The sequence below is a fragment of the Dendrobates tinctorius genome, unplaced genomic scaffold (genome assembly GCF_039654945.1).
Source record: "Dendrobates tinctorius isolate UK_male_01 unplaced genomic scaffold, ASM3965494v1 ptg000026l, whole genome shotgun sequence".
Lineage (NCBI taxonomy): Eukaryota > Metazoa > Chordata > Amphibia > Anura > Dendrobatidae > Dendrobates > Dendrobates tinctorius.
The window spans coordinates 17,976,313-17,992,616 of NW_027361694.1; the positions used below are offsets into that span (position 1 = coordinate 17,976,313).

The 16,304-nt window shown below is 38.8% G+C and overlaps 1 protein-coding gene across 1 annotated transcript in view; it reads right to left on the reverse strand.

Moving 5' to 3' along the window:
- Positions 1-400: 400 nt before the first annotated feature.
- The window catches only part of HS6ST3 (heparan sulfate 6-O-sulfotransferase 3), a 1,172,281-nt gene continuing 1,156,377 nt past the window's right edge, over positions 401-16,304 (reverse strand). The window contains exon 2 of the mRNA XM_073569565.1: positions 401-1,632. Within this exon, the coding sequence (XP_073425666.1) occupies positions 924-1,632 (709 nt within the window). The 3' untranslated portion in view covers positions 401-923. The remainder of the gene's footprint in view (positions 1,633-16,304) is intronic.

Consider the following 16,304-nt stretch of genomic DNA (forward strand, 5'->3'; position numbering starts at 1 on the left):
TGTGACTTAATAAAAGCTATTTTTTAATACAAGTGGTTATATTTGCAGGATTAGTATTCTGGTTATGATCACCATTTCTTTATTATTTGTCTTTACGCAGGCCCATTGGCTTGCTTACAACTTTGTAGGTTGTATACATACTCTGCATAATCAACAATTCTGCTGTTCTGTAGTTCATGAGCATTGAGATAAAGATAATGATGAAATAAAAATAATAAGCCAATGTATGTAATTTAAATTTCCTTTTGTGTCATCAAAAACACCACATTAGAGATCATAAATCACATTTGCTGAATTTTTATGCATTCTGCTTAGTAATTACAAACTTTTAATACTACATTTTTCATATGGGGAGCAATATATCTTCTATAGAAAGTGGCAATTGATGGGCGTAATCATAATTACTGTAAATATTTTTTATTGTTCATATGTTTTCCTTTATTGTAACACAACATCAGTTTTCATCGTATCACACCATCTAAAAACAGTTTGAATTGTAATACATTGAAAATGTAGTTTCATCTACTGCAAAGAAAGGAAACAAGCAAACATTTGAAAAGCGCACAGAAGTCCATTCGACATTTCCACAATTCTACCTGTGTGTTTCATGTAGACATTTGATGTCTGTAAAACAATAATGGGAGATGACAACAAGACCATGTCACAAAATTAAGAAATTGTAGAAGTCCAAAGAATACTTCTCAGTTTGAATGGTGACATTCCATAAAACAAATAAACTGACGGTAAGTGCAACTCATTCAGGATATAGTCGTAGAGATTTTCCACCACTTCCTGACTAAATAAATGTTTTTACATATTTTCCCCTTTTAAAAGTTCAACTTCAAAAGATTTAAAAATTCTTTATAACAAATTTATGTAGGTTTTTTTTTTACTATTAATTTTGAAATAAAAACTTGGGAATGTCACCATCTTGCCACCTGACTATTATAGTCTTCAGTCGTAGAAATGTCTGTTGTTCTTTCTTCCTTGTGAGATGGGTGGGCTTTATGTTCCCTAAGAAGTCTCCTTTCTTCCTTTCTCTTCTCTCTCTTTCTCTGATGTTCTTGTTGTCTGGTATACTGGAAGCGTTGTAAAAAAAGGTCCTTGGCATATTCATATAACTGCATGTCTAAATAGTTAAGTTCTTTAATACGTCCACGTGACCATTCATCAATGTCCACATTTGAAGCTCTAGTAGTGTTGAATTGGGTAAATGGAGAAATAAACTTGAGATTGAATGTTCTCTCAAATAAATATTGTGTTTTTCTTTGAAACTCAGTCAAGCCATAAAAAGCCATGTTTTTAAGGTTATTCTTGGCACTCTGTAGAAGAATATCATTCCTTTCACTTTCATTCATAAAAGTTAAGTTGTAACATCCAACTAGACTAAGGTCAGCAAGCATTCGGACTTGGCGATTATTGGCCAAGTTGTAGTTACAGTCCATGAACTCCTGTAATGTGACTCCAGACCAGTCATCCCCGAGATAACACGTGGGCAATTCATCTGGTGTTGGACTTCGGCCATCACAGACATGGAGTGAAGCCTTCCAAGTTGCTCCTCTCTGGACATGTTTCCATTCACTCAAGTAGCGAGATACTGGATCCCTCAGCATTGTGATATAATAGAAGTTCCTAAAAAAGCAAGATATAAATATTATACAAATGGCAGCTCATAAAGAGTATTAAACAGTTTGTTTTCAACTTGATACACAATATTATAAGAATTGCAAACATTCAGTAAGGCGGCAATATTTTTAACTTCAAGTATAATGTATCTAACAATCTACATTAAAGCTGTTGCAAATGACAGCTTGCTTTTCAATATGGACTTTCAAGTGGAAAATGTAAAATGTGTTAAGGAATTATTATTAGAAATTAAGGTCTTGCAAGAAATTATATTATCCTGGGCCTTTCAAGCATAGGTAATCATTAAATTTATCAGTTTTCATATGGTATCAAGGTCTAATAACTCTGGAGAGTAGTTACTGGTTAAGAATCAGAAATCTACGAGTATTTTATCCCTTTTTTTTAAAGATTATTGTTATAAAGGTGCATAAGAGTAAATAGTGATAATGAAAGACATTGATATGCATCCACTGCTTTGATATACATGGCAAAATGAATGAGATGTTACCAAATATCATATTAAAACTGTACTCAAACTATTGGGTGAACCTTTATGTGTTTGGATTGCAGAAGCTACATAAGGTGCCTCTTGCTGCTGCAAAGGGAATGAAATATTATTGACCAGTGTGTCCTTTTTTATATTGTGTGATTTGATATGGTTAAGTTTAAAGCATTTGTCTCACAATAACAAAGTATCACCTAGCCAAAAGGTAGGCAAACAGGGGTTCCAAGTTCCACATTTGAATTTAGCCAAGGTTGATCATGCAATTTTTTAACATTGTATATACTTTTGCAATCTTTTTAAAATTTTAACTTCATGAGTGCCTTAAAGGGTATTCCCAACTTCAAGATCATATCCCAATATGTAGTAGATGCAATAATAATATAATTAATCTCAGCAAATAACTCAAATTACAAATGTAGTATAGTTCTTCGGATTCGCTAAGTTGCTTACCTCATGTAGACCATTTCAGTAGCTTAGGTATCCATGGTAATGACCATTCTTATAGTGATGGCTAGTTAGCTGTTAGAGACCATAACCATGGACACCTAAGCTTCTACAATGCCCTGCACATGGGGTAAGTGACATAGCAAATCATAGGAACTATTCTACTTTTCTGAATGGAGGTATTTGCTAATATTATTACACCTACTAAATATTGGGATAGAATCTTGGAGATGGGAATACAACTTTAAAATTCGATGCACTTGATAATTGATTAACACATTAAGAGACATTGTATTAGACCTAAACTCTGCCAAGGTTAAATAGGAGGACTAAGATGGCAACCATGGGAGCTACTACAGGGTTGCTAGCCATACAGAAATTCCTGGACAGTCAATGAAAATAGGGCACTTTTATTTACTTAAAATAATTTGCAGAAGCTTCTTCAGCTTAAAAAAAATGAAATGTCTAAAATTTTAACTGTAATTATCATCATTTTACAGTTTACAGTGAATATAGTGGATGTCTTTTTATCAGAATTATGAACTGTAGACATGGATCACTTATATTCATGATTTATTATGGTTTCCAATCAATCCATAAAAAATATGACTTGTGTAATTTTTTGATAAGTTGTTCAAAAAAATAAAAAGTCAAGTTGGTTACCCTGGGTCCCTATAGTGGCTGGCTACCATGATAATAAAACAGCACACCTGCTGACGATAGCAGGTGATGATGGCCTCAATTCTCTGTCTGACCACTTTTGTGCTTCATTCACTCTTGACCAGCCTTTCATTCGCCCCCAACATATGATCACTGGCTCGCTCTTGTTATTTGCACCTCAAAAACACTTCTAGAATTCGACCCTTTCTAAAGCTGGAGTCACACATAGCGACTTACCAGCAATCCCGACAATGATATCAACGTGTCAGGATCGCTGGGTAAGTCGCTATGTGATCGTTAGTGAGCTGTCAAACAGACAGCTTCACCAGCGATTAGCACAGCGACGCCGCGCACGCGGCATCGCTGTGTTCGTTAGCGCTGATGCCATGGATCCATGTAAAAAATAGAATTAAATTAAAAAATATTGTTATTCTCACCTTCCAACGTCCCGCGCAGCATTCCCGCCTCTCTCCACGGTCCTGTCCCAGTAATCCTTTGCGAGAATTACCGCGATGACGTCCGTTCTCGCGGGATCGCGAAGTCTTGCGGTCATTCTTGCAAAGGATAACTGGGACCTGGGACCGGAGCGTGGAGAGAGGCGGCAATGCTGCGCGGGACGCTGGAAGGTGAGAATAACAATATTTTTTAGTTTTTTTATTATTTTTTTATTATTTTGCTGCTGATCGCTGGTCTCCCACCTGTCATACGCAGCGATGCATGCTGGCCAGTGGGAGATCAGCGACGAAAAAAATGTCCAGAGGTTTCTTGCAGCGATCAGCGATACCGTCAGGGGAGCCGGTCGCTGATCACTGTCACACACAGCGATCTCGCTGGTGAGATCGCTGTTGTGTCACAAAACTTGTGACTCAGCAGCGATCTCGCTAGCGAGATCGCTATGTGTGACTGGGCCTTTACTTTCGACTCTGCAAAAACTCTTACTGTTTCTCTTATTCATTCTCGTCGGGACTATTGTAATTCTCTGCTAATCAGTCTCCCTCTTACCAAACTCTACCCTCTCCAATTCATCCTGAATGCTGCAGCTAGGATCATATTCCTCACCAATCGTTTATACCGATGCCGCTACCTTGTGCCAGGCATTACACTGGCTACCCAGCCACTCCAGAATTCAGTATAAACTTATTACCCATCCCTCACCCACAAATCACTCCATGGCTCAGCATCACCCTACATCTCCTCCCTCGTCTCAGGCTACCAACCCTACCCGTGCCCTCCATTCTGCTAATGACCTGAGGTTAACATCCTCATTAATCAGAACCTCCCACTCCCGTCTCCAAGACTTTTCACATGCTGCACCAATTCTTTGGAATGCACTACTTTGGTCAATACGATTAATCCCCAATCCCAACAGTTTTAAGTGTGCCTTAAAGTGCATTTGTTCAGACTGGCCTATCGCCTCAACACATTAACCTATATATCCCTGTGTGGCTCAGTCAAAATTTTTTACCATAACCAGCTTCCTCTCATCATGTTCTCACATGCTTTTTGCATTTAGTAGCCGCCTGTGTCTGGACTGTTACATATTGAGACTGTTTACTGGTTCAAGCAGCAACAGCAACACCCAATTCTTACATCGAGCTCAGTGCTGTTTACTTACACTGAAGGTTTTATCCCTAGGACATTATCATTGCAGATCTGAAGTGCACACAACTTCTAGTCTGACTCTGCCCCCTCCAAAGATAAGCAACTTAATGTACATAGACAATGTACATACAGAGCCTGCTGTGGGTGGGGTTAGCTTTATCAGCTGAGCTTCATATTGAATCTAATAACTCCAGGGCAGAACTGCTGCACCCAGTAATCTAAGTGATACATCATTGAATTCAGGGTTTCTGTTCCTACATCAATCTGCTCTCAGATGAGGTAGCAAAAAGCTGCTGAGAGATTCCCTTTAAATGACTGTTCACTATGCTATGAATATAGAGTTAAACACAGCCAATAATTGACTGCTATGGGCATGGACAGTATATCTTTGTAACTTTTTTAATATATGATGCCCATAGTGTGCTCCTAGGGTCAATAAATATGTAAAGACTTGCTTTGCATTATGCAGTTATATGTAACCCTATAAAATTAGTTTTAGAACCAGTCAGCAATAGTCTATTCAATTCAATTTCTGAATGCTGTGGTGGAAATATTTTGGGAACATTTGAATGTTATATATTTTTTATGTAAAAAAGACACCTGGGAAAAAGAAAAAACATTAACAATTGCTGCCAATTTCAGTGGGTTAATATAAAGGTGACCATTTCCTGCAGCGGTGCTCCAGGTGTGCCGAACGTCTGTGGAGAAAATCCAACCTACCCGAAGATTTCATCCATTATAAGTTTATGCTTCGAACATGCAACACTGCCCTTCACCTCTCAAAACAAACCTATTTCAACACCCTCATCACCTCACTGTCCAATAACCCTAAACGTCTCTTTGACACTTTTCATTCTCTACTCAACCCAAGAGTACAGGCCCCAACCACGGAGCTTCGAGCTGACGATCTGGCCAATTGCTTCAAAGAAAAAATTGACCAGATCCGACAGGAAATTATCTCCCAATCACCTCATATCATGCACTGTCCTCCCTCCCCCACTGCATCTAACTCACTCTCTGATTTTGAACCAGTCACAGAAGAAGAAGTAAGCAGGCTCCTTGCATCTTCTCGCCCAACCACTTGCACCAGTGACACATTTCCGTCACATCTACTCCAGCCCCTTTCCCCTGCTGTCACCCCTCACCTAACTAAAATATTTAACCTCTCTCTCTCTTCTGGTATCTTTCCCTCCTCATTTAAGCATGCAGTCATACATCCACTAATTAAAAAACCATCCTTCGACCAAAACTGTGCCGCTAACTATAGACCTGTCTCTAATCTTCCCTTCATCTCTAAACTCCTGAAACGCCTGGTCCACTCCCGTCTTATCCACTATCTCTTTGATAACTCTCTTCTCGACCCTCTCCAATCCGGTTTACGCTCTTTACACTCTACTGAAACTGCCCTCACTAAAGTCTCTAATGATCTACTAACAGCTAAATCAAATGGTCATTACTCCATGCTAATTCTCTTGGATCTCTCTGCAGCATTCGACACTGTGGATCATCAGCTCCACCTCACTATGCTCTGTTCCATTGGCCTCAAGGACACCGTTCTCTCCTGGTTCTCCTCCTTTCTCTCTGACCGCTCCTTTACTGTATCTTTTGCTGGCTCCTCCTCTCATCTTCCCCTTACTGTTGGGGTTCCTCAAGGATCAGTCCTTGGCCCCTTCCTCTTCTCTTTGTACACTGCCCCTATTGGTCAAACAATCAGTAGATTTGGTTTCCAGTACCATCTCTATGCTGATGACACCCAATTATACAATTATATGCTTCTTCTCCTGACATCACACCTGCCTTTCTAGAAAACACCAGCGATTGTCTAAACACTGTGTCTAACATCATGTCCTCACTATATCTGAAACTGAACCTGTCAAAGACTGAACTCCTTGTGTTTCCTCCCGCTACTAAAGTACCTATACCCGACATTGCCATTTCCGTGTGTGGTTCCACTATTACTCCCCAGCAACATGCCCGCTGTCTTGGGGTCATGCTTGATTCCGAGCTTTCTTTTGTCCCCCACATTCGATCACTGGCTCGCTCTTGTTATCTGCACCTCAAAAACATTTCTACATAGTAACATAGTAACATAGTTATTAAGGTTGAAGGAAGACTTTAAGACCATCTAGTTCAACCCATATCCTATCCTAACTTGCCCTAACATGTTGATCCAGAAGAAGGCAAAAAAAACCCATGTGGCAAGAATTCGATCTTTTCTTACTTTTGACTCCGCAAAAACTCTTACTGTTTCTCTTATTCATTCTCGTCTCGACTATTGTAACACTCTTCTAATCGGTCTCCCTCTTACCAAACTCTCTCCCCTCCAATCTGTCTCGAATGCTGCTGCCAGGATCATATTCCTCGCCAATCGTTACACCGATGCATCTACCTTGTGCCAGTCATTACACTGGCTACCCATCCACTCCAGAATCCAGTACAAACTTATTACCCTCAACCACAAAGCTCTTCATGGCTCAGCACCACCCTACATCTCCTCCCTTGTTTCAGTATACCATCCTACCCGCGCCCTCTGTTCTGCTGATGACCTGAGGTTAGCATCCTCAATAATCAGAACCTCCCACTCCCGTCTCCAAGACTATACACGTGCTGTGCCAATTCTTTGGATTGCACTTCCCAGGTCAATACGATTAGTCCCCAATCCCCACAATTTTAAGCGTGCCCTGAAAACTCATTTATTCAGACTGGCCTACCGCCTCAACACATTAACCTAATCTATCCCTATGTGGCACAGCCAAAAGTTTTTACCATAACCAGGTTCCCCGCATCATGTTCCCACATGCTTTATGCATCCATTAGCCCTCTACGTCTGTACTGTTACACACTTAACATTATGACTGGTCCATACAATCAGGACAACTGTTACCACCCACCTTTCGTGTCTCCCCTTTTTTCCTCATAGACCGTAAGCTTGCGAGCAGGGCCCTCATTCCTCTTGGTATCTGTTATGATCTATGTGATTATTGTTATGCTGTAATGTCTATTGTCTGTACAAGTCCCCTCTGAAATGTAAAGTGCTGCAGAATATGTCGGCGCTATAGAAATAAAATTTATTATTATTATTATATAATAATGCAAACATGAAGATTTTGGTCATTTAATAAATAATTTAATTATTTTCAGACAACTAAATTTATCTGTACAAAGAGACACATAACACATAAGTCTCTCCAGTATTGGATTTAATCAAGTACAAGCTTCAGCTGACTGTTCTCTGCACTTTCTTCTCCCACTAGATTAATATTATTGTAATGATTATGTATGCCATTTTGCCTTGACATTTCTCAATGTAAAACAGTCCTTGCAAAAACTAAGCTGTAGAATTTGCTGTTTTTTTTATATAACCTGACTGACAAACTCTCTACATCTCTATTACCTTCATCTAGAAATAATGGCCAAATTTATTTGTTGCAGACATATAGGACAAAAAATATGAACAATAAAAAATGCAATGAAAATTTGGAAGGAAATAAAAAAATGAAAAATCCTTAGATGTAGTTTTAAGGTGAGTAATTTGCTACATACTCATGGCAGTGTGACTAACCTAACAATAAAAATAGATTAAACTCATACATCAAAGAATTGCAAAGGCAAATGTGTGAATGTTAAATTAAATAGACAAGAGGCAGTGCATTAAAACCTGGGGAATTAAATTAATTAATCATAGAATAACAGTGAATAATTAAGCCTTGTTAAACAAACTATGTACAATAAAAATGTGGTTTGTTTGTTTTAGTTTTGCATTAAACTGGCTAAACCTGGAAAGGTCAGTGTTTATAGACCTGTCATAAAACATATACATCCAAAATGACAAAGAGATCACCTGATCTATATATCTGTACCCATATCTGTGTAAATACGTGGCTGGTATTTACAGAAGATTACAAAGATTTGGCTCAAGGAACAAAATTACAGCACTAACATTATATAAGCTGCCAGCACAAGTCTTGTACAGGTTAATTTCAGCTTTTCTATGACATTCTTTCCACAGTTAGTAAACATTTTAATACAGAACAACCAATGTAACGGAAAGGGAGCCTGGCACTCCTAAAACCTGATTTAAACTATGGGGCACCATTGGAGTGATCAAGCGTTCAGTGCAAAAATATATATACGAAAGGCTGGTTTCACATTTGCATTGCACAGACCAGCATCGGTCTGTGCATGGCCGCCGCTAAGCTCCGCCCCTTGCTGTGCTTCTTCCTGTTATCTCCGCCTATGGGCACATGATGCTGCAAAAAATAAGACCTCACATGACTCGGTGGGTCAAAATATGGAAAAATTATAGCTCTCAAAATGTCGTGATGCAAAAACTATTTTTACAATAAAAAGCATCTTTTAGCGTGCGACAGCTGCCAAATATAAAAACCTGCCATATATAGTAAATCAAACCCCCTTTTATCACCCACTTAGAGAAAAATAAAAAAATTAAAAAAATGTATTTATTTCTATTTTCCCATTAGGGTTAGGGCTAGGGTTAGGGCTAGGGGTAGGGTTAGGGCTAGGGCTAGGGCTAGGTGTAGGGTTAGGGCTAGGGGTAGGGTTAGGGTTTGGGTTAGGGCTAGGGTTAGGGCTGAGATTAGGGTTAGGGATGTGTTGGGGTTAGGGTTGGAGATAGAATTGGGGGGTTTCCACTGTTTGGGCACATCAGGTGCTCTCCAAACGCAACATGGCATCTGATCTCAATTCCAGCTAATTCTGCGTTGAAAAAGTCAAATGGTGTTCCTTCCCTTCCAAGCTCTGCCATGCGCCCAAACAGTGTTTTACCCTCACATATGGGGTATCAGCCTGCTCAGGACAAATTGAAAAACAACTTTTGGGTTCCAATAACTCCTGTTACCCTTAGGAAAATAAAAAATTGGGGCCAAAAATATCATTTCTGTGGAAAAAAATATGATTTTTCTATAAACTTCTCTGAAGCACTTGGGGGTTCAAAGCGCTCACCACACATCTAGATAAGTTCCGTGGGGGGTCTAGTTTCCAGAATGGGGTCACTTATGGGGAGTTTCAACAGTTTAGGCACATCACAGGCTCTCCAAATGCGACATGACACCCGCAGACCAATCCATCAAAGTCTGAATTCCAAAACATCACTACTTCCCTTCCGAGCCCCGACGTGTCGTCATACAGTAGTTTTCTTCCACATATGGGGTATTAGCGTACTCTGGGCAAATTGGACAACAATTTTTGGGGTGCAATTTCACCTGTTACCCTAGGGAAAATAAAAAAATTAGGGACTAAAAGATAATGTTTGTGGAAAAAATATGATTTTTTTTATTTTCACGCCCGGGCGTTATAAACTTCTGTGAAGCACTGGGGGGGTTCAAAGTGCTCACCACACATCTATATAAGTTCCTTAGGGGGTCTAGTTTCCAAAATGGGGTCACTTGTGGGGGGGTTTCCACTGTTTAGGTACATCAGGGGCTTTCCAATGGCAACATGACACCCGCAGACCATTCCATCAAAGTCTGCATTCCAAAATGTCACTACTACCCTTCAGAGCCCTGATGTGTGCCCATACAGTAGTTTTCTCCCACATATGGGGTATCAGCGTACTCAGGACAAATTGGACAACAACTCTTGGGGTCCATTTTCTCCTGTTACCCTTGGGAAAAAAAAATTGGGGACTAAATGATCATGTTTGTGGAAAAAATGATTTTTTTATTTTCACGCCAGGGCGTTATAAACTTCTGTGAAGCCCTTGGGTGTTCAAAATGCTCACTGCACATCTAGATAAGTTCCTTGGGGGTTCTAGTTTCCAAAATGGTGTCATTTGTTGGGGGTTTCCACTGTTTAGGCACATCAGGGGCTTTCCAAACGAGGCATGGCGTCCAATCCCAATTCCAGCCCAAAAAGTCAAATGGTGCCGCTTCCCTTCCGAGCTCTGCCATGTGCCTAAATAGTGGTTTACCCCCACATGTGGGTTATCAGCATCATTTTTGTGCAAAAAAATGTTATTTTTTTCATTTTACGACTGTACTTTATAAACTTCTGTGAAGCCCTGGGAGGTTCAAAGTTCTCACTACACATTTTGATAAGTTCCTTGGGGGGTATAGTTTCCAAATTGGTGTCATTTGTGGGGGGTTTCCACTGTTTTGGCACATCAGAGACGCATACTGTCTCTGAACAAAGCTGTCTCATCACTTTTGCAGCAGCGAACAGTGTAAATAAAAGAGAAACAATAACCAAATTGCTGTTTTTTGTTAATTCTGCATCAAACCTGAATAAAAAGTGATCTAAAAATATTATATATTCCAAAAAGATAACAATGAAGACTTAAATTCATCCTGCAAAAAAAAAAGCTAAAACTAAAAAAACTATAGCTTTCAGTACATGGCAACGAAAAAACCAATCTTACTAAAAAAGAATTGTTAGTTTGTTAAAGCAGTAATATATATAAATCCAATATTGCTGTAATTTTACTATCCTGAAGAATTAAGCTGCCTTATCACTTACACCATACGGTGAACAGCAAAAAAATAAATAAATAAAAACAATTCCTGAGGTGCTGTTGATTTGTTCATTTTGCATCTTAAAAATTAGCCAATCAGTCTAAGGACAGGGTCATAAGAACATATGAAAATTTGTGTAAGTTTCATCTAAAATATATTTTCTGGGTTATTTTTATTTTTACATAAAGGCTGAATTTTTAGTGGCAAAATGGCTATCCATGATTTTTTTGCTTTTTTTTTACACTTTTAGAAATTTTTAACATACAGCCAAGGCCAAAAATGATTACCTTTGAAATTATTCCACAAAATAAGGTATTTATCCAAGAAAAATATTCCAATTACATGCTTTAATATACACATGTTTATTTCCTTTGTGTATATTGGAAAAAAAGCAGAGAAGAAAAGGCAAATTGAGCATAATTTTACACAAAACCTCAAAAAAGGTACTGACAAAAGTGTTGGCGCCTTTCCAAAATTGTGGGTAAACATTTTGTTTTCAAGCATGTAATGCTTGTTCAAACTCACCTGTGGCAAGTAACAGATGTAGGCAATATGAAAATCACACCTGAAACCAGATAAAAAGGGGAGAAATTGACCCAATCTTTGCAGTGTGTCTGTCTTTGTCACACTACTTTAAGCACTGAGGACAGAAAGAGGAGACGAGAACTGTCTTAGGCCTTGAAAACCAAAATTCTTGAAAAATAGCAGCAATCTCAAGGTTACAAGTCCATCTTCAGAAATTTTGATGTTTCTTTGTCGTTGATGCACAACATAATCAAGACATTTACAACTCATGGCACTGTAGCTAATCTCCCTGGATGTGGATGACAGAGAAAAATTGATGAAAGTTTGCTCTCAGAATAGCCTCAATCAAGTTCCAAAGAAATTCAAGCTGTCCTGTAGACTTGGGCTGCACCAGTTTCAGTGCGAACTATTCATCAACATTTGAATGAAATGAAATGCTATGGCAGAAGACCCAGGACCTCACTTCTGACAGATACAATAAAAGCTAGACTTTATGTCTGGCAGAAGTGGGGTCCTTCTGGCAGTTTGCCAAAATCTACTTGACTAAGCCAAAATTCTTCTAGGAAAGCATCTTGTGGACAAATGAGACCATGATAGAGCTTTTTAATTAAGTACATCATTCAACTATGTACCAAAAATGAAATGAGGCGTACAAAGAAAAGAATACAATACTTATAGTCAAATACGTTGGAGGGTCAAAGATGTTTTATGGTTGTTATGCTGCATTTGACACTAGGTGTTTTGTGTGCAAGGCATCATGAAATCTGAAGATAACCAAGGGATTTTGGATTACAATGCAGTGCCCAGAAATCTGGGTTTGCATCTTAGGTCGTGGGTCTTCCAGGAGGACAATGATCCGTGTAATTGCAATAATTTTCTTGGAGAAATATTTCATTTTCTGGAAGTATTTCAAGGATGCCAACACTTTTGGCTATGACTGTAGTAGAAAAAGCTTGAGGTAATGCTCCAGGCGAGTGTGTGGGCAAAGGTGGATTGTAAGTAGAGAGACCTGCTCTTTGACCATGCAAAGGTCTAGGTTTGAGACAGCCACTAAAGAGTTTTCCACGGAGTAAAAGGGTGTGATTAAAAGCCTGAAAATAGGTTAACAATTGAAGTGTAGAGAAGCAGCCATGATGGGTCCGGTGTATGCTGTCATTAGGAATTTTGAATAAAAAATATCATAATGATCATAGTAGAAACCTCAGAGAAGTCACTGGAGGAATCCAGCAAGTTTCTGAGTCTGAAAGAGAGAACCAGTGTATGTTTCAAGTTGACAAAGTTCCACAACAGCTTGGTTGTAAGAGCAAGCATAGTTTGCAACTTCAATCTTAGAGGCTTCTGATATAAGAGAAGACCTTCTGGTCTCTCAAAAGAGTTAGAATATCTCCCTGACCCAAGCCAAATGTGCCTGAAACCATCATAGAATATAGCAAGTCTATAAGTTGTTTTTTCCATTCAAGAAGTATGGAAATAACGAGTGAGTATGCATTAAACAGGGCGAATAGAGGCAGGAATCATGCATGGTGTGGCATGCCATTGGAAAAGAATTGTGGCTTTGTGTGAAATTTCCTGGTGGCACTAAAAAGCTCTTAAAGTGCAGTATGTGAGGATTAAGGGGAAGTTTTTAAAACAAGACTAGTTGGAACTGAATCACAAATCATAGTCCTTCTGCAAGTTGTAAGACGTGATGCTTAGCCATGAAAAGTAACTAAAACTGTACTGAGTATGGATATGTAGGTCAGGGACCACATGTTTGATAATACAAGTTTTCTTGACAGTCACATCTAAATGTGAAATGTAGTCACCTAATGGTCATAGGAAGCCTCTGGTGCACCAGAACCTTAATATACTAGTTGCTGGGCCTAGCTATGATAGGAAATACAAAAGACACACTCCAGAAGACATATTGATATGGAATCTAGATTGTGAGACCCAATGGGGATAGTGCCGATAATGTCTGTAAAGCGCTGTGGAATTGATGGCGCAATATCAGTGAGAAAAATAAATAAATAAATACAATAAAAATCAGTTTGCTTATAGCTCACCCCACTTCCCATTTACTACTACCAATGACCGTTATTTGACAGGTGCCAGGCTCCCAGTGACAGCCAAATATTTTCCACCAAGTAATAGAGGTAGTTCGGCACATTCTTGCTGATAAATGTTCTTTATTTCAAAATCATGTTAAAAAAGACATATCTCTAAACCGATGCGTTTCCAAAGGGCTTTAGATTCTTAACCATAATAGAAGTGTCAGAAAAAAAAGTATTTAAAATCGTAGCAAATAAAACATCATTATAAATATGCAAATACTGTAAAGCCTAAATAGTAACTTATTTTAATCTTCATGAAATAAATCAATGGTACATTATTAATATAAGCAATAATATATCTTATAAGATAAATCTACTCCTTTCTCCCCCAGGACTGATCACTTTTTTAAAATTCTGAATTTAAAATCTGTTTTCAGTTAAAACTGATTAATGAATTGCTGAGAAATGACAATTGTTACTGATATGACTAAGTAGAACAGAATGGGGGATGAAGAAGGAGGAGCAACAGACAGAGCTCCTCCTTCCTCTTTCCTCTCCATGGAATCTTATCAATAGCAACCATCATCTCTTATCTTGTTAATGTAAAAGTCAGTCTTCAAGGAATACAGATTTTATCTATGAATTGATAATTTTAAGAATAAATGAACAGTTCTAGCGGAAAAAAAAGCATTTCTCTGATAAATTATATTACAAAGTTGGTTATTTTTATGTGTGCTATTGATTTATGAAATAAAAATTAAAATGACTGTTACTCTTTAATATCACAGCATCTGTTCATGAAAAAGCTTAATTTGTCGTACAGTGCTCAGCATACACATTAATACATCCCCTTTGAAAAGTGAGATTTTAGTTAATATCTCATTGAACCCAAGAACAGTTATTAAATTTTGAAAATACTGAATTTCATAGAATTTTTTTAACTCATAACATGAAAGTAAGGGGAAAAACATAACTTCAGGTTTACTGAAATTAGTTGATGCAAAAATGAATAAACCCTACATCAAAAACTACTACATCTAGTATTTTGTATGACCTCCATAATTTTTAATGACAGAACCAAGTCTTCTAGGCATGGGATGAACAAGTTGGCAACAAATTGTGACATCTGCCATTATCTATTCTTCAAGAATAACTTCTTTTAGAGCATGGATCATGGATGGAGAGTGATGCTCAACTTGTCTCTACAGATTTCCCCATAGGAGGTTCCGTCAAGTTCAGATCAGTAGAATTTCTCCGCCACTGAATCAATTTCACCATATTCTTATTGAAAAATGTAGCAATGGTCTTAGGCTGGTTTCACATTTGCGCTTTTGTGCGCAGCGCATCGTGCGCACCCGTGCGCATGCGCACTGCGCACCTATGTTTAACATGACGTGCGCATGGTCTTGCGCACACTTGCGTTTTCGTGCGCATGCGTTTTTTTTGTCTTTTGCGCCAGGCGCGCCAGACGCAACATGTTGCATTTTTTGGTGCGCCCTGTCTCGGCAAAAAAACGCATGCGCACGCTTGCGCACGGAATGAGCAAAAACAACACATTGAAGTCTATGGGAACGCATGCGTGCGCATGGTCTTGCGCACGGTTGCGTTTTTTTGCGCATGCGTTTTTGAGTGAAACAAGTCTAGAATGTTCTCTAGACAATGGAAAAAATGTCACACCTAAAAACGCATGTGCATAAAAAAACGCAAACGCATGCAAAAACGCATGTAAAACGCAAGCAACGCTGCGTTTTTTTGACGCATCAGCGTGCGCATGACGTTTAAAAAAACACGCGTTTGTTTTGCGTTTTTCTTTGCGTTTTTTATGCGCACGATGCGCTGCGCAAAAAAACGCTAATGTGAAACTAGCCTTAGATGTGCATTTTACATCATTGTCATGTTGGAAAAGTGCACGTCAACCAAAAGCAAAAAGTAAATGTAGCATCTCCTTTTTCCATACAGACCAGTACATCTGTGAATTCATGAAACCATCAATGAAATATAGCTACCCGACACCAGCAGCACTCCTGTGCCCCACATAAACACACTGCCACCACCAAGTTTCACTATAGGCACCATGCATTTTTCTTTGCACTCTTCTCCTTTGCATTCCTTTGCAGTCCTCTCCATTCAGTTTTGAAGCCACCAGTTCCCACAGTATTTATCTTGGTTTCAACACTCCAGAGTCCCAGCCTTCTTCGATTTATACTCATGGGCTTTAGGAGAAGCTTCCTTCATGGAAGACACCAATTCATGCCATTCCTCCGCAATGTACGCTATATTGTGTCACAGACAACACTCACCCTGGTTTGGCTTTCTATTTCTTTTGCTAACTGCAGTGAACTTACATGTCAATTTTGTTCAATCCTTCTCATCAGGAGACTCTCCAGTTTAGGTGTTAGCTTCCATGGTTGGCCTGTTCATAGTCATCTCACAGCTCCA